We start from the raw sequence: 19871 nt of genomic DNA, 5'->3' as shown, positions 1-19871 counted from the left end.
CGATCATGAAGCGAAACAGCTGGGAGCTTGTTGCGAGCTACAAGTTTGACTCTCCAACTATCACATTTTTTAAAAAAAGGGATGCATCTGGTAAGGTTGGGGATACAGGACATTTGAGACCTGGAGAACCAACACTTTTTCCCTTAGAAGCTTTTATCCTGACAATGCCAACGCAACTGTGGCCGGTGGTCCTGCAGGTGGCACATAATTGGCTGGTGCATTGCCCTAGCGGAGAGGGTTTCCATCTGTGGGGTTACCCTCATCTCACGACGTGAGAGAGACTCCTCTAGCCAGTTTGGCCCACGTCGTCTGCCTGTACCACCTGTCCATGAGGTTTGACCTCTGGCCCAATGGCAGTGTGGTTCAGACGGTGAACTACAGACCGAAAAGAGGCAACAGATGGCAGTGTACACTCACGGGAGGCGGTTCATGTTTACCTGTGTTCTTTTGTTTTAAGGAAAGAGCTTGCAACAAACAGACATCCCAAGAAATTAGACTGGACATTCCAAATTTGGAGAAAAGGAGAACATTAGGGTTTCGAAATTTGTTCAGAAATGTGATTTTTTTCCCCGTAAATCACAAACCTGGTGATTGCAGGATAGCCACGTCTCCGTGCAATACGCCCGCACACTGGATAAGGCAGTAGAAAGCATATCTCCACCACCTTATCAGCTGTCATATTAGCTCAATGATTATATTTTAGGTATTATAACAGTCATAATGTATAACATACCCCTGTACCATAGGCTTGTAGCAGCCAAGCCTGGTCCTAGAGAGCTATGTAGACTGCTGACTTTGGTGTCCATCATTGTTTCAGCAACCTGGTCAGACCCAAGAAACCAGATGTGGTAAATTTGTAATAAAAAAAAAGATTAAAAAAAAATATATATATATATATATTTATAAACCGATTAATGTTAAAGCAGTTAAGTGCCAAGTGGAAAAGAAAACCCTGGTTCTCTGGGACCAGGGTAGGCAAACCCCAAAAATCGGGCATCATTTCACCCATTTTCAGCCCAAGCTGTCCATCATTGAAGTGATTCTGTCCACAACCAAACAGAAGTATATAGTTTTTGTTTTCATTCCGTGTTCACCTTCTTCAAAGACTCAAACAGTCTTATAACTGAGAAATTTGGTTTGGTTGCTCTAAATTGTATTGAGAAAGCTGAGGCCCATGTTCAGGTTTCTGCTCACGTACTGCCTTCAGTCTAAGGTTTGGAGAATAACATCATAACACATAAAAACATATTGGGAGAAACAATGCCTCATTAAACAGAAAACATTTTACGTATATAACCTCTTGACTCAAACTAAAAAACGGACATTTGCAAAGCTTCATAAAACAAGCAGAAAAGGGCATCTTTATTCTTAACTATGTTCCTATTATGAGTTTATTAACTTATGTCCAGGAAGGCGGACCAGATCCTGCCCTGCTCATCACCAGTATTAGTTGAAATGCATTGCTTGTTTTAAGGCAGGGGTCCCTAATCTTATCTGAAAAATGACAGTGTGGGTGCAGGTTTTTGTTTTAGCTCAGCACATTTTCACTGAAGAAGCCAAAGTTCACCAGCCCTGCTACAAACATTGGTCCTTTCATCTGTTTATACTCATTGTACAAAGAACTTTTGGTGTCAAAAGTTACACTCTGTTACACTGATCAAGGTTACCAAATATTGATTGTTGAACCATTTCTAAGTGAAGGCGTTTTTAAAAATTTATGGGTATAATCTTGTTTCGTTTGCATTATTCAATGTATAACAACACTGTATATTTCAGTATTTTAACCGGTTGTCATTTTCTGCAAATAAATGCTCTGACTCACAGTAATTTTGTTTGGAAATGTGGTCACTAGCTCATCAAAGAGTATCAAAAGGCAAAAAATATTACACAGACACATGCCCATAAACTGTGAAACAGAATATTTAATGTGGTCTCAATTAATTTCCAGAGCCATAAACACCAGAGCCAGAGAATCATTCTTTTTTCTTTTTTTTTTGCTAAAGTACTGCTAACATGGCAGCCTTCTTACACCAAATTCACCAACTAAAAGGACACCTTAAGTTGTTAGCAACACGTCACTTGCTACCTACTGTACGACCACTTACACTGCTCAAGCACGCTTCCTAGGCCCTCAGACAAATTAATGCTCATAAGTATACCAAGCAGCACTAACCCCCCACTTCCAGCAGACATAACAAGCGCAGTCATGGCACCCACTGATTAGCCATGCTGTGCGCAAATACGAACGTAACAAAGGGAGGAGAGGGGAACTATGGGAACCCTATTCAAGTGCTGCATGAAGGAGACTGCGTTGTCATTGAGGCTATTTTGATCTCTGTTTACATTCATTTGCCCCTATTTCCAGATTTATGCAATCTGTTCCATGTCTGCAAGGAAAGAGACTAAAATACACTGCCTGGCCAAAAAAAAGGTCGCACACTCTAATATTTCCTCCTTTAGCTTTGATTACGGCATGCGTTCGTCGTGGCATTGTTTCGACAACCTTATGCAACGTCACAACATCTATTTCCGTCCAGAACTGCATTATCTTGTATTGACGATGGGAGAGTCAAACCACTCTGTAAAGTCTTCTCCAGCACATCCCAAAGACTTTTAATGGGGTTAAGGTCAGGACTCTGCGGTGGCCAATTAATGTGTGAAAATGATTCCTCATGCTCCAAGAACCACTCTTTCACAATTTGAGCCCGATGAATCTTGGCATTGTTGTCCTGGAATATGCCCGTGCCGCCTGGGAAGAAAAAATCCATTGATGGGATAACCTGGTCATTCAGTACATTCAGGCACTCAACTGACTTCATTTTATTGCCGCATAACGTTGCTGAGCCTAGACCTGACCAATTGAAGCAACCCCAGATCATAACACTGCCTCCAGAGGCTTGTACAGTGGGCACTGTCCAAAAAAATCCAAACGGCGACCTTTATTTTTTGTGCCAAAGCAAGGATATTTTAGATATTCCCAGGAGTTATTATTATTATTATATTCCCTGACAGCTTTCCAATGACCAGTATAGGGCATTTGGGGGATTTATGGTCTGAAGTAAGAAAATTCAGTTCAAGTAATCCCAAGGACCGTGCACAGGAATGCTATGTCTCCAGAGGTTGTACATATGAATTATACCGGTTATTTATTCAAAGAAGTAAGTTTAATATTGTTTTCAGTTGGGACTATTGCCTAGCAACCGGAGACTGCTGTTCTCAGGGAACGACTTACTGGTTCAATATGAAAACACATTTGCATGAGTAATTGTGAATAAACACTATAAAATGAATCAGTACATGCAGTACGTACATCATCTTGAACCGTAGTATCGCTGTATAAACTACTTTGGAGTTTGAAGTAAATTTTCTGGCTTTAGACAACAAATCTCCAAATGTTCTATGCCAGCCATTGCAAACTGGTATGTCATAAAAAACTTCTAAAAATATTTATAATGTCCTTCACTGCAATTGACCTCCTGAAAAAAGACCCCAGAAAGTGAAGTATCCCTTTTAACACTGGCCACAGATCCCAGTTTTAGGTTCAATTTGCGCTGAGTATTTCCTTTGGAAACCTGAAAGATAGAGTGGGGTCACCGCTCCTGACCCCTGTGACCCCCCCGCTGCGCTGTCATCGTGTGAAAACCCCAAACGATAGCTCCTTTCCCACTGCATGTCCCGCAGTCCAACATGTGCTCCACACATGACTAACTTTGTGTTCCATGTGTGCAAACCGCTGCAACCACCAGGGGGCCCGCCAGAAGGATCAAATTAAACTGAATCCGGCCTTTGCATATCCTACCAATGATTTTTTATTTTATTATTTTGTCAAGTACAAAAGTGCTGTCAAGTACAAAACAAAATGCTGAGGGGGTGGGGAGACAGAGTGATTGCTACATCTTTGCTTTTAACTGTGTGTTGCCCCCTTAGCCTTTGAATTGCTACTTTTTAATGATCCTTGTTTTCTTTGTTTTTTTTTTTTTTACAATGCACACCTACTGCACAGAGTCAAAGGGTTATCGCTAAAGAGCTATGATTACAGAGCTGCAGAGACGCAGTAACAGCGCTAATGAGTTGCATAGCAACTGCTACAGAGGTATTGTTGCAGGTTATACGAAGAGCTAGTACTTCAGAGCTCTGGGAACTGACCGATTTCCACAAAGCAGTAGCTCTGCTCCTGCAGAGTTCAGCGTCTAGTGCTCTGAAGCCAAAAGTCAAGGAACACCACAATAGGAAGATGGATCTCTAAATCAAATGTGAGTGGTTCAAAACCGAAATATAGTGGGACACAAACACAGAAGAAAGGTGAAAAGAACATCAATAAAAGGAAGATATCGTGACTGAAACACCAGATAGTGAGATAAAAAAACCCAGCAAAAAAACATCTGGTGTGGCAATCTGTTATGCAAAAAAACGAATGCTGGAAAGACATAATATTAAGTAAACGCCGGCAAGTGTTCCCCTTCAAAGTTTTCAAATAAATGTGCACATTTTCCGGCTCAGTGAATGCATCACTGTGGTGATACCATTTTCCCCTTATATCCTGTTGGACATAATCCTGGTGTTCAGCTTTCTGAAGAAGGATCTCAGTTTGCAAATTTTGCATTTCTTTTTCTTCTTTATGTTCTTTTTATTCTTGCTCTTGCTCCAGTTCTTTCTGCGTGGAGCCCCGCCAAAATTGTTGCCTTCCCTCTCCTCGTCCTCGTCCCCCGCCCAGGGCCCCCACGCCCCCCCGTTGAGGTCGGGGCTGGCCCGGGGGTCCGCGTCTGGGTAGCGCACGGCCACGGCGGTGCGGTTGTGGTGGGCCAGCCGCGCCAGCAGCTCCTTCACCACGTCCGGCCGCTGGCGAGAGAGGTCGTGGCGCTCGTACGGGTCGCCCGTCACGTTGAAGAGCCACACCGAGTTCCGGGGCCCCGCGCCGCGCTCCAGGTTCCACCAGTTCCCCGGGAAGTTGGCCAGCGTCTGCGGCGGGACCCAGTCGCCGTGCCCCGGGTCGCCCGTCAGCAGCTTCCAGTCGCCCACGCGGATGGCGGCCTGGACCGCCGTGTCCCAGATGCCGAAGCCGTCCCGCCAGGACCCGAGGTTGGCGCGGACGTGGAGCGGGTCGATGTTGTGCAGGATCTCCCGCCGCGGCGACTCCCTGCCCTCGCTGAGGGCCGGCCAGACGTCGTACCCGTCCAGCCCGTCCGCCCGCGAGACGTTGCCCCCCGCCAGCGCCACCAGCGTGGGGTACCAGTCCGTGATGTGCACCAGCGCTCGGCTGACCCTCCGCCGCCGCCGGAGAAGGGGGCTGTGGACGAACCCCAGGCCGCGGACCCCCCCCTCCCAGTACGTCCCCTTACGCCCCCTCAGTGGCCAGTTGCTGCCCCCCGAGAAGGGCTGGCCGCCGTTGTCGGTGGAGAAGACGATGACGCTGTTCTGGTAGTAGCCGTACTTGCGGAGGGCGTAGGTGACGTTGCGTACTGCCTCGTCCACGATGGACACCATGGCGGAGTACTTCCGCCTGCCCACGTTCCCGATGCCCCGGTAGGGGTAGATGTAGCCCTTGGGCGGCCGCAGGGGCGTGTGCACCGCCTGGAAGGACAGAAAGATGAAGACGGGCCGGTGGGGGTCGTGGGCGGCCAGGATCTTGCGCACCCGCTGGGTGTAGAGGTGGGTGGAGTACTTGCCCCCCCTGCCCCAGGCCACGCCCTCCCCCTCGTGCAGGTCGTAGCCGCACATGCCCGGCCCGTCGCACGAGTCGTAGGTGTAGTAGTCCACGCTGCCCGTCAGGGAGCCGAAGAAGGTGTCGAACCCGCGGCGCGTCGGCAGGCACGCCCGCTTGTAGAAGCCCAGGTGCCACTTGCCCACCATGTGGGTGGCGTAGCCCGCCTCCCGGAGCTTCTGCGGCAGGGTCACCATGTCCAGGGGCAGGCAGTTGGGCTGCAGGGGGCGGATTATGGAGTGCTGTAGACCCGTGTGGATCTGATACCTGTGCAGGAAAACAATTTCATCACCTTTAGTCTCTCCTTTCTCAAATACATGTAGTGCTATATTACATTACATTACATTACAGAGGGACTTACACAACTTGTACATATAATTTACGTTGCATCCATTTATACAACTGGATATATACTGAAGCAATGCAGGTGAAGTACCTTCCTCAAGGTTACAATGGCAGTGTCTTACCAGGGAAACGAACGTGTGACCTTTAAGTTACAAGACCAGTTCCTTACCCATTATACAACACTGCCACCCACTGCTACACAGCTAAAGATACATAAAATTATAAAACTACAGTAAATAACAAAACAACACAGCAGGACAAAAGTTTTGAAACAATTGTGATCCAGATTAATCAGTCTTATGTGCATTGAACAAAAGTGCTCTTACATTCATCTAAAATAAGATATACATTTTTGTGACTGCAAACCCAACACCAAATACGAACCTACATGTGCAAATAAACAATTCAACTTTATCATGAATAGCAACAAACACTAGCTAATAAGCCAATAACTTTCCAAAAGTTAAATGTTTTCAAAGGTATCAATAACGTGGATTGTAGAGCTTCCTTAGCAGAACGAGGAGACATTAATTGAAGGTAAAATTTTCCCCCAAAAACAAAGTTGTTAATTCATGGAACAGCTTGTCCAGTCATTTAGTAACAGCTTGTCATTTGGGGTCATTGAGTAGGCACTAGACTTAACTCAATGCTGAATAGTGCCAGCGTGGGCTAAATAACCAGCCTTATTGGACTGAATGGCCTGTTCTTGTCCGTAAACGTTCCTATGTTATGTTACGCTCATTGTAACCATTGTAACTGTTGCTAAGGTGAGACACGATCAGAACAAAAAGATTGATTGTTGCCTGTTATTCAAATTTAACACAGCAAGGATTTGATTCAGCTCCTCAGCTCTTCTGGTTTTGCAGTCTAAGCACACACACACACACACACACACACACACAAAAAGCAAACGTCATTTCAGTGAACTCCTACTGTGCCACACTACCAAGAGCCTGCACTTCCTGCCAGCAGGGTTTCAGACTAACAATGTGCAGGAAGGAATTATGCACGGATACAAGATGGAAATACGGAAGCTTCCAAATTCAATCAAGCCGTCCTAGCCACGTGCCACCAGAGTGCCATCCCTGGAAAAACAAGTTCACTATATCAGTGCAATCTGGGTCCTAGAGTTGCAGGTTTTAATCTAATTGCTTGACTGTGACCTTACCCCTGCCTGCGGTAGGGAGAGTTGGGCACGATGCCTTCGGTCACTACAACAGTTCCTGATAACAACACTCCACAGTTATCATCAATCCTGGTCCTGGAGAGCCACAGAGTCTGCTGGTTTTTGTTTTCGTCTTAAGATCGGCAAACAAACCAGACCCAAGAAAACAGGTGAACTGAGTTAGACTTGCAATCAGCTACTTTAACTGACTCAATTGCTGTGCTACTGAAGTGCTGAATAACAGCAGCTCTCCAGGACCAGGATTGAGGACCACTGACATAGTACCCATATATGGCAGCCATGTTAGGGAACTGGGTTTGTAACCAAAAGGTTGCAGGTTTGATTCTCAAGTACGAATGAATGAATGAATTAATGAATGAATCATTGCATTTATACAGCAACTTTTCCAAATGCCCAAAGTGCTTTACAGTGATGAGTGGGAACTCACCTCACCCACCACCAATGTGTCGCACCCACCTGGGTGATGCACATCAACAGTTTTGTGCCTCCACACGTTAACTACGGTGGAGAGAGAGAGAACCAAGTAGGACACATTGAACCCTGGAGCCAGGTGCTTAACCTGAATTGCTTGAGTTACATATCCACACACTATGTAAAAAAACAAAACCTGTGTCAGGTCACTTTGGGTAACTGAACCTGCTAAATGCCCCTAATGAAATGGCATTCACCAAAAGGTTACAAGGTGTCATCAGCACCAGAAATCCCTCTCCTCCAATCAGCAGCAGCCCTCTCCTGTTGGCATGACCAGACTATACATCAGTGTCTGAAAGGAGGGTGTATCAAAGCAATGGTGGACAAGTGGCAGTGTTGTATAAAGTGTAAGGAACTGGCCTTGTTAACTTAAAGGTTGCAGACTTGATTCCCAGGTAGGACACTGCTGTTGTTCCCCTGGACAAGTAACCTAATCTACATTGCTTAAATGGATACTATGTATAAATGCAAAATGCTGTGTAAGTCGCTCTGGATAAGAGCGCCTGCTAAATGCCCGTAATGTAATGTGATGCACATTCAGTTTCCACGCTTCCAGTTTGTGTGTGGCTGTGATGTACCATAACAGTACCTGCAGAAGCACAGGTGTCAATTACAAAGGGAAGAAAAAGGTTTGTATTAGGTTTGTATTATTTTTTAAGTGTCAGAAGTAGCACAGCACGGTTGGAAGAAGTCAGCAGAACATTTTACGACGGTTCTTTTAGTACGTTATGACTCTGGTGAGCAAGTCATAGCTCTGATATTTTTGTCATTTGTCACAGCTGTGTCTTTGGACTGAATGACCCACAGAGTCTGGGAATGTTCCGGAAATGACAACTCATTACGAAGTTACAACTTCATTTCTGCATTACCTTTTATGCTGAGCTATAAAGTAAAAAGATACAATTCAAAAATTGTGTGTAGATACTGGCTTTTGGTAGCTCTGCATAATGCAAGTGCTTAGCAATCCCATCCACAACCTCATTCCAAAAAACAAAATCAATATTAAAACTGGCAATCCTCTCTGTTTTTTGTCATTATTCCTATGATTCATCCATAGCGCCGTGTATTCATAGTGTTCTTGAGGCTGAGAATTGAACAAAATGGCATCCAGTGGGTCTGAGAGGTGCGAGAACGAGTACGCCCACGCGGGGAATAAACACAGACACAATCCGTTCTGCCAGCCACCGCATCCCCTCTGCCACCCCCCTCCCCCACCCCAGGGTTCTCCACCGCATGGGCAATTCTGGCATCAGAAGAAAAGAGACCAGCAGAGCTGATGCATTTACCCATACACACAGTGTTATCTCTGCACACCCCCAATATGGGCTGCTGGGTCCCAGCTGACACAAAACGTTCTCACAATGTTTCTGGAATGTTTTGTCAGTGTTATAACATTGCCGCCACTGTATGGCAGCAACATTGTGAGAATGTTTTTGTATTAGCTGGGGTGGCTCCTCCTGCTAAGGCGCTGGGGTCCAGGGCCCCATGGTCTGGCACAGAATCAATCTGTGCCTGTGGTGACTGTGCCCAGCAGCCCCCTTAGCCCCCTATAATGCAGCCATGGGGGGTGGGTTACAGCCGGCAGGGTCGTACTCGTCTCATTGAGCAACAGCTCCTTCTCTGGCCAGCTGAGCACCTGCGGTCTGCCGGTCCCAGCTGCGCATGGGAACAGACAGGGAATGCGATGAGGCCAGGACCGCAGGGCTCAGCGGGAGGAGGGCAGAGCAAAGAGAAGCGATGGCGGCCAGCGCGGATTGGTGGGATGTGTGTGCACACGCGTGTCTGCACTCCCTTCCCTAATTGATGGAAAAATCTGCAGCCAGGAGGCAGGCTTACAAATGAAGTAGGGCATTTCAAATAGCGAGGAAGAAGAAAAATAACAGGGTGACATATCTTAAGTAATATGTATAAATCAGACTGGGGAGAAGTGGCTGCCAAGCATACAAATGACAATTGAAGAGACATGCTGAGACCAAGCACTTAATCACAGGGTCCGGTGTTTTTCAAAGCACAGGTGGTGTGCGTATGTGTATGTTTGTCTGAGTGTGTTTGTGTGCATTTGCCTGTGTGTGTGTGTGTGCGCGTGTGTGCGAGTGCGTGTGTCTGCATGTGTTAGTGAGTGTGTGTGTGTGTGTGTCTGCATGTGTTAGTGAGTGTGTGGGTGTGTGTGTGTGTGTGTGTGTGTGTGTGAAGGTGTCTGTCTGTTCTTCTGAGGTGTACCTCGCGAGTCTGGAAGAGATTTTGTCATAGGAATGATAATCACATCCTGTTCAGGCACCACTCCACATCACGACCATACCTCATAATGCAACATTTTCCTTTTCTTTTTTAAAATAACCCAACACTAAGAATCACTGAACTCCCAGTGTTAAACATGCCTGAGTTTAACCACCTGGCTATCTGGCATAAGGCCCAAATTATAACTTCTGATACTATAGATGAAACCGTTTGATCTGATAAATAGAGTTTGCTGTTCTAGGGGCTTCATTTCAGTCCCCATAATAATATGCTGCATGAAAAACAAAAGAAGAAAAGCATTTGAAACTCTGGTGGCTATTTGCTAATATTTTCTTAATTGACTGGTCCATTGGGTAATACATTTCTACTGCGTAAAACAACACTGTAAATCTATTTCATTGCCAGAATGGTATTATATTCAGTGCAAGCTGTGGAAATGTACTGGATTTTTTTTGTTGTACATGATGTGGAAATATAACAGCTTTATTGCCCTTACTCCAGAATACTAAAGCCCTTTTAAAGTCAAGTATGCGGATTCATCCTGTATCTCTCCCCCCCCTTTCTCTCTCTCTGATGTTTATGGGAAACAGGAGATGCTGAAAGACTTCTCCCAGACTTCTGCCAGCGCAGCAGTGAGATGGTCATCTCTTCGTCTTGGAGTGACTCACGCTAAGGCGCAGGATATCCCACCCAGACTTAAGACCGCCCCACAGCTGTTGTCGTGGTTGGACAGCAGCTGCCTGCAGCTCCCCCCCACCAACCAGCTTACCCAACCCTGAGTGCACAACTTGGCAAGGTTTTGTTTAATGCACAGTCACTCACTCACACACACACACACTGCTTTGAGCCTCAAGATACATGTATGTGTGTCTACTATGTGTGTGTGTGCTCAAGTGTTTAAGTGAGAACACCGAAAAGTCACCCTCGATCTTGTAAATGCTGGGCTAACACTGAGTACACTAAGTTGAGCCAATTCTAAGTGTTACTGTCTGGGTGGTCTCCAATATTGATTCAGTTGACAAACTTCCTCCGTATTTCTTTTGTGGAAAGTTTTAAGCAAATAAAAATGAACATTGTTATAAAGAATCTCTCATCTCAACAACGGCCTGCACTGTACATATCCTAGCTTTTTCTTAAATAAATTCCACATTTAACACATACAACATCACAACGAAATCTCTTTGGAGCAGTTTTGAAGCAGCTTGTGCTATCACGTTTCAGAGCTTGCCAAAAGGTTTCAACAAAATGACAAGTATGTAAAACATAAAAATGCGGTGAAAAACATTTATATTTAAGCATACTTTGAATGTGTTCATAAACCCTTGTGTTCACCCTGCCTATTAACATATTATTTTATGGCAAACTGCCACAAACAAAAAACATATGTATATTTTAAAACCAACAAACATTTAACCGAAATATAAAATACCACTGCAGGGAAGGGCGGTACGTTTGTTCAACTTTTTTTTATCTGTTCCAGATTGCATACTTCTCCAGAATATACGCTGTGAATCCTTTATGAAAGTTCCTTTAGTAAGAGAATTATAAACTGCATTTCCATAGCCATCGGCTGTGTGACGAAGCGACCACTATGTGCTCTTGACATTCTTACCTGCCTGTGATCAGCTGACTGCGTGACGGCGTGCATATGGGCTGCACGTAATAGTTCTCCAACTTGACGCCCTCGGCGGCAAGCTTGTCCAGCGTGGGCGTTCGTATGTCCGAGCTGTGGTACCCGATGTCGTGAAATCCTTGGTCATCCGTCAGAAAGAATATAATATGCGGCGGCTGCCTGGGCTTGAACTCGGGTTTCTTGCCTTTGAAGTCTGAGAAAGGCTCGTTCTCCATCTGATCTGGCTTCACCCAGTCCCAGGACATGTAGCCAAGGCTCAGTAAACTCACCATTGAAAGCCCGGTTAGTGCGTTCATTGCCATGGCTTGTAAGAATGCACGCTTTTTTAAGATGCTAAAGTAAAGACATTCAGATTGTGGGCGTTCTCTTTTGTTTCGGTGTATATTCTAATTCCTGGTCCTGTCCTTGCTTTGAAACAAGTATTTCGCTGCTTGAGGACTTGAACAAAAATATATTTTAAAAGGAGTTGAAATTTATGTAATTTCCTTAACGCACGAAAGTCATTCTTAATTTAAGTTATAAGGCTCAAACGTACCTTTGTAGTAGATTCTGTATTTAAATAAAGTCGGAATTTTATAATAGAATATGTTTTAAAAAACTTTTTTATCAGACAAAAGTTGCAAATTGTCTGCAGTCTGCATGCTTGACTGCGACAGACTGAATTGCTACTGCGGTCTCATCTCATATGCTCTTCTGAAACCTCTTTCTTTCTTTCTTTCTTTGCGGGTTGTATTATTAACCCCGCCCGACAGAGAACGTCACAGCCAGCTGAAACAGGATGCCAAAGAAAACACGCTCGTGACCGTACAGACCGATTTGTAATGTTGAGGAAAACGTTCTCAGATTGTCCTTCGGGGCCCACCATCAGGTATCTTGTTCGCGTCAGTCGTAACCGAGTGTTCCTACTGCTACGTGCCAGCCAGTTGCAAACTTGCCTGGGTCAAATGCATAATTCAAATACTTGAACAAGGTGTTTCTCAGATTTACAAGGAGCCAGTTGATTGGGGAATTACAGCTAAAAAGTGAGAGTAACACTATTGGTCTTTAGGCTAATGCTTGTTAACCTGTTCAGATTCATTGAATATGTTTACACCATTGTTGCATTAAAAAACTCAAATAAAACAAAAAACACAGCCGTAATGTGCCCAATATTGTAGGGCTATTAGAGTGAAGTAAAAAAACTAAATGGACTTTCCCCAAGGTGAACAATTTTTACACTGGCTCGCAATTGCAGTTGACGAGGGCAAGTTCTCTAAGTATCATGGAAATTGGGGAAAACCAGTGATTGTTCTGGATTGCTATTGACTAATTGATAGGCTTCTGAGTCTGACTGAAGTGCTAGTAAGTGGGCTAGTGGCCTATTTGACCAGGCAGTCAATGTTTGGAGAACACTGTGCTTTAACTCATTGATTTGATAATTTTTTTAACACTATTGTGGATCCATTGGGAATTTTTAACAAACACATTACCAACCAGAATGTCTGAATTTATTTATTTATTCATTGGGATGATGGTTTCACTTACATATGCACTTTATAATCTGCAAGTACATCAGAGCCTTAGAAGTGAAATACAATTGAAATACCTATGTGCTTATTAAATTAAGTTTAAGCCTCAGAATGAGCTTGATTTGGGTTTTAAAAATTCGAGCCTGGCAGTACATGGAGTTGACCCTGTTGTTCCCGGTACATTTGTTATGGAATTGTCATGGAAATGAAACCATTCGGCATTCGGGAGGGTCACATGATAAGGCACTCTTTTTTACACCAGCATGGAGAGATATACGCAACACATCGGTTGAGTGCTTCTCTCAAGAAAGGCAACAAGCTCTCTGTTTATATACATGAGTGTATACTTGAACCTATATACTTATCATTCTAGATTGATTCAGTCACATACACATTCTTTTCTACTTCCCGCTGTCTCTGAGCAAAACATATTAATCTTACGGCTGGGGAAAAAAACACATTTTATCTAACTGCTGACGAACAAAGAAACACGCGCACACAGGTACGCACACACGGGCATGCAATTGCTTAAAAATGATCCCTTTAGCATACACAGTGTTCCACACATTCTGAGTTTTCAGGGCGGAATGGAAGGTAGAGGTTGGATCTGTTGTCCTACACAATAAAATGTTCAGTGTAAAATCAACTCTTACAGAGTTCATATGGTCCCCAATACGTACTCTTTCAGAGCTGAATGAACACTGGATGTTTTTACTGTGTAGGTACAGTCTGAGGAGGTAAGCTTTCAGAAGGTGATGTAAGGTGATTGACTCCTCTGCTCTATATTCAGAATGAAAAGGTCAGTCTTCAGGTGGCTAGTTAGTTTAGCATGCCTTTTCTGGGTGTTGAATGAGCTTCTGTTAAAAAAAATGTTGCAAGCATGGACGAAACATAAGCCGTAGTGCAGGCGGAGGAGGGGTGGAAGGAGTTATGGGGGACGTCCATTTTTATTGCACAAGGCAGGTCAGGGCGACATGCTGGAAAAGGACTGTTCACCACACCACGTTTTGTTAAACACCACCTATCATATTCTCTTCTTTGCATTCCCTCTGTCAGCACTATTTATCTGTGTTTGTCTTCATAAAGATGCTGTGCTTTATTACAGAGCGAAGGCTCTGGATTGGCTAAAAAGTGAAATTAATAAATTCGTTATTCATCAAGGTCTTTTTTTTGTTGGTGTCACCATGTTTTAAATTTGAGGAAATGTCTTCACTTTCTTGGAATTTGGTCTCAAGTGAAGTGTTTATCTTACAGTGGAATTCAGGTCTATGAAAACAGAAGGATTGGTTGCCATACTCTAGTGCACAGCGACCCAAAAATCATCAGGTGACAAGCATTTTTGAAGGAGAATTTTTTCTGAGCTTTAAAATACCTTGTCTCACTGTCGGACCTTTAGCAAAGACAGTTTACACTGCAGCTGCCCTGCAACCTTAGCTCTGTACTTCACTCACAATGACTCACACATACACACACATGCACACACACACACACACTCAAAACATTCACACACACACACTCTCTCACACACACACACACATGCACACTCTCTCTCTCTCTCTCTCTCTCTCTCTCTCTCTCTCTCTCTGTGTCTCTTTACAGTACATTACAACACAATGGTTTACACATACACAGAATAAATGTCTCCATTTCTCCTAATCCCATTACTGTGCGGTGAAAGTGTGGGTGGAGGCACTGCCTTGCATCTATTGTTACCAGCTGCCTCGTTAGCACAGTAGGTAGTTTGCCAGTCTTATAATGTGAATTTTACAGTGTGTTTACCAGTTTTGGGTTAAAGTAGCTTCAACTATTAACGCTTTCCTCTACCCTCTGCCAATGAAAACAGTGTTAACGATATTGAATGTGCTGCTTGCAATGTAGGCTAATAATTGGGAAGATTGGGCTAAGCATTACATATATATTATTCATCATTATTGCAGTAGGTCCCCTATTGCTGTCATCATATGAAGGCTGTGGGTCCAATCCTTGCATGTGGTGCATAGCTTCTGTTTTTCCCCTCAATGTATCATATAATAACCTATTCTTGTAATGCATATGGATGTAAAGCGTAATTACAGAGATCTGCATTACTGAATTAGGGACTTGATTAGCACTTCATAGACAACTGTCAGGATTTAGTTTCATTTGTGGATTTCCTCCTGGTTAGTCTTCCAAATTTGGAATGCGTTAGCACATTGTCCCTCTGTCAGTTTCTTGTTTGAGCAAACAAAAGCAGGGGCATCCTTCCAAAAAACATGATGAGTTAGCCTCTTGAAATGCGTACAGTTTGTCTGTTGATTGTGTCATACCACAATCTTGGTCAGGCAGGTTGCAAAGGCACCTGATTGGCCAGGGCACCTGATACCAGCTTTCGCCTCTACTGTCTCCACAGTCCACTAAGCAGCATAATCTCTGTGCTGTTGATTTGTAGAAAGTTCCTTTGAGGATGGGTTGCAAGCCATCAAGAGGTTCATTCTGCCATCTACTACGTTTGAGTGGGGAGCATGCAAAGGCTGAAGCTCACGCTTCACTCTTAAGCTTTGTGGTGCCAGCAAGGGAACTGGGGTGCTGTCCAATCAGCTGTGGTCTATTACAAAATTATGGGCTCTGTAAGAGGCCTGGCTTCCAGGCCTAGAAGAGAGGTGTTTAGGGAATGCATGGTGTGGATTTGTGTCAGTTTTGTGTGGCATTGGTTTCTTTTTTCTGTTTTGTTTGCTTGATTGTTCTCAAAGATTTCAGTTGCTTTGGTGTTTTTGGACAAATAAAAGGCGGTAAGCCAAACTTTCTGTTGTTCTGTCCTGTCTGTCCACCACGTGAGCAGTGGCCACCCTCAGCCCTTCCTCACAGGTTGTAGAATACATGCATTCAAAAACATGCATGGATGAACTGGAGGCCCACAGGAGAACCCACTACTTCACCAGCAGGAAAAACCACTCCCACCAAACAGAACAAACTATTGCACCTGCATCTGCTGTTCTGTTATTCATACACAGAAAGAAAATAAACTGTACCAAACAATGCTAGAGGGGACCCTTTTGGACAGTTGTTCCATTCAACACAAAGAATAATTCAAGCCCTATGCACATGGATGTAGATGATCCCAGGGTGGACGGGGGACACATCAAATTCCTGTTTGTTGCCCCCCAACCAAATTTTAAATGCACACTGCATACTTGCCTATGCACCCAAGCCTCCATTTTGTCAACAAGACCTCACCTCTCCTAAACTTTCCCGAAGACTATGTGGCTATAAATCCCCCTCGGATTTCACTCTGACCATCTTTCCCCCGGTGCCCCCTTCTCCCTTTCCTTTCATAACTAATTTTTATTGACTGCATGGATTATATTGAGCAGACTTCCTGCCTTTCCACAGTGAGCTTTCTGTTCAGGGATAGGCAGAAATTAGCAGGGGAGAGGAGCTGGGAGTAGCCCACAGAAAACTGCAAGTTCTCTGGTGGATACTTTGTAGACCTGGATCCACCCAATACTGAACTCCATAAACTTCTATGAATGTTCTGTCTCCCTACTGTTGACTACCAATGCATTTCAATCTGATGCATTTTAGGTATATTCATTGCAAGCAATAAAAGCAAGATGTATTATAATTGTATTAGAGTTAATTTCCCTGTCTCCTAGCACACTAATTAGGATAACTCTTCTTTTGCTACCATCCAGAGTCCGACTGAGTATGGTAGGCATTCATCTCTGTCATTCTCAGACCAAAACTTTTGGTTTTGATTATCTGCTGGAGTCTTTAATCTGCATCATTTCATAATATCAAGCCCCAGGATCTCTAATTCAGAGAAATTGAGAAACCATGAGAGGGAATAATTAGCCGAGATGTTTGTTGAGAACAGCGCTGGTGTTATATCTGCAACAGATGTTGCGCTTGGATGCGGCAAGGATTTTGTTGTAAACTGGGCCGTTGGCTTGTGAACACAACCATCCCCATACCCTTCCCCTTCCACATCCCCCCGCCCAAGCCCCCCCACCTAAGGCCCCCCTATTCCACTGCACACAACACCACTCCAAATCCCCTACTAACATGCCAGTGAACAGAACTTCTTCAGCTCTCTCAGCCTTGACCCCTTATACTATCACATGGCTTGATTCCCTTGATTGTCACCTAACTGATCTTGCTGCTTGCCTGCAACTGGCCCATCTTCAACATGCCTCCTTTCAATTACTTTGACCTGGCTCCTCACCGTGTACTCTGGTTTTTGTTACAGTTAGTTTTGTTCCTTAATCAGTTAAGATTGTTGAAAACATGTGTTCGGGTTCTTGCGTAATTATTTTTCTTCCATAAACATATTTTAACACGATACAGGTTTTAACTCATTGGCATTTACTTTCTTTGAGCCCTTTATTTTTCTCAAATTGTTTTGCTTCAATGATTGAGTGTCCACACCTTCAGTAGCCATGACCCCAGTGATTTCATCTGCAAATCTATAATGTAATCAACTAATCTCTCTTTAAATCATTATAATCACTTGCCACATAGGTATTGCACATGTAGAAAAAAATGAGACGTTTATTCATCATGGAATGATTATTTTCTGATATTAATATGGCCTTAAGAGGGTTAGTAATCCATCAATAAACATAGAAAGTCTTATTAAGAACGATTAAGAGCTCATTAGAATTCAGAGGTGGCAATTACAGTTGGAACAAAGCCAACAAACATATGTTTTCAACAACCTCAAATTGATCAAGAGATTAACTATAATGGATTCTCAGGACTGGGTTTGAAAGTTCCTGCTTTAGGCAGGAGTGTCCTAGGCCATCACAGGAGTAGCAAATTCTGTTTGGCTAAAGCCTGCCATCTAGCCATGTCTTCAATCTCACTTTTTATAAACGAGGTGGCCATTGTATGCTTAGTTGTTTTAACCCCCCCCCCCCCAAATAAATAAAGAAACGAAAGGGTTAGGAGTCATTCTCACCACAGGAGTGCAGGAGTGTGAGGTGGAATGGTTTGACAGGGCCAAAAACATAAAACAGACAGAGAAAGGCTGGTGTTCCAGCCCAGAGATTTTTTATGAGGCTTGCTTGTGTGGGAAGGAAAGAAAGAAACAACTTTGCTTTGCTGTTAAATGGCACTAAAGTAAATCAGGCCTGAAATATATAGAACAGAAATGACAAAAAGAAAGGACTGTATGTCATTATAAAACAGTCACAACCCACCTAGGGCAACTTTTTCAAATACTTTTTTTTTAAAGGGAAAGAAAATAGTTTCAAAAATAAAGAACTGGTGACAAGTTGGAAACCAAAGAGACAATGAAAAATTTAACTTTAAAAATACAGAGCTGAATGTAATTTTTTATTAAATTTTCTTGAACATTCTGGGGCAGGTCTGAAAGCCTATTTCCTGAAAAGTGGACCTATTTTCTGGTAAACACTGAAAAATAGGGTTTCATAAAAGATTCATCAAAATGTCATAGAATCATGTCTATTGCAGAGTTCTGTATGACCCAAGGTCAGTTTAATGTGAATTAAAAACTGATGTTGGCATTTCAGGAAACAGTTCTCTGTTTCACAGCATGGTGTTTTGTGAAAATGTTATTTATCAAAAGAAATATCTTTTGATTGGCTCTGTACTCCACAATTGTAGTTTTGTAATTAAACCATTCACATACGGTTAAAGTGTAGATTCTCAGCTTTTATTAAAGGGTATAATTATACATTTTGATGTCACCATGTAGAAATTCCGGCACTTTTATATATAAAGTCCCCACATTTAATCGCACCATAATGTTTGGGACAAATGGGTTCCCAGGTTTTTATGATTAGTCAGGTGTGTTTAATTGCTTACTTAGTGCAGGTATAAGATTGCTTTCAGAATCTAATTTTGATTCAAGGCTTTTTCTTGCGTTTAGTGTATGTCATTGGTGTGTCAACATGAGGATCAGAGTTTAACCAATGAAAGTCAAGGAAGCCATTATGAGGCTGAGAAATAAGGAAAGAAACTGTCAGAGACATACAGTAGGCCAAACCTTAGGGTGCCTGAACTGTCTGAAACATTGTTGGCCAAGAAAGACCTCTGCAGTTGATGACTAAACAATTCTCATCATAATGAAGAAAAAAATTCAAATACCTGTCCCACAGATCAGAAACACTCTTCAGGAGGTAGTTGTGGATGCATCAGTGACTAGTGTCCTCAGAAGACTTCGCGAACATAACTACACAAGCTATGCTGGAAGATGCAGACCACTAGTTATCCACAAAAACAGGATGGCTGGGTTACAGTTTGCTAAGAGGCACTTAAAAGAGCCTATAAAGTTCTGGAAAAAGGTCTTGCGGACAGATGAGACCTAGATTATCTTGTAGCAGAGAGATAGAAAGAGCAAAGTATGAAGATTAAACAGAACTGCCCAAGATTGACAGCACCCCTGTCATCTGTGAAACATAATGGTGGGGGTGTTACGATTTGGGCATGTAGTATGGCTGCCGCAAGTGCTGGCTCACTTGTCTTCACTGATGATGTAACTGCCGATAGCAACAGCAGAATGAATTCTGAAGTGTACAGAAACATCTTATCTTCTCTAGCTCAAGAAAATGTCTCCAAACTCTTTAGACTCTTTGAAGAATACATTTTCACTGTACAGTACTGTAATTGCTCTATTTCATTAAAAGCTGTTGTGAAAGTTATGTTCTATTCTTACAAGTGGGTTGCTCTATAATCACTCTTTTGAAACTGTGCGCATATGTGTGTTAGAGAAAAGGCGTGTGCGTGAAAGAGCAAGAGTATTTGTGCATTTGATTAGAGCAGTCAGACGTAGTCTTCACATTCGCTGCA

At 43.4% G+C, this 19871-nt stretch overlaps 1 protein-coding gene and 1 long non-coding RNA gene across 2 annotated transcripts; one reads left to right on the top strand and one right to left on the bottom strand.

Moving 5' to 3' along the window:
• Positions 1-2924: 2924 nt before the first annotated feature.
• On the bottom strand, positions 2925-12472 carry LOC118235143 (arylsulfatase I-like). The gene is made up of 2 exons (XM_035432200.1): positions 11554-12472; positions 2925-5968 (listed from the first exon to the last, which is right to left on the bottom strand). Exons 1-2 carry the CDS (start codon positions 11874-11876, stop codon positions 4534-4536), a joined length of 1758 nt encoding a protein of 585 aa, XP_035288091.1. The 5' UTR covers positions 11877-12472; the 3' UTR covers positions 2925-4533.
• LOC118235144 lies at positions 11740-15827 on the top strand. The gene is made up of 3 exons (XR_004766794.1): positions 11740-11856; positions 12327-12442; positions 15511-15827. It is a non-coding gene; the product is annotated as an uncharacterized LOC118235144 (long non-coding RNA).
• The last annotated feature ends 4044 nt before the right edge of the window (positions 15828-19871 follow it).

This window comes from Anguilla anguilla, chromosome 9, assembly GCF_013347855.1.
Source record: "Anguilla anguilla isolate fAngAng1 chromosome 9, fAngAng1.pri, whole genome shotgun sequence".
NCBI lineage: Eukaryota > Metazoa > Chordata > Actinopteri > Anguilliformes > Anguillidae > Anguilla > Anguilla anguilla.
The sequence above is the reverse complement of the archived record's forward strand: the minus strand, read 5'-3'. Positions and strand labels throughout refer to the sequence as shown.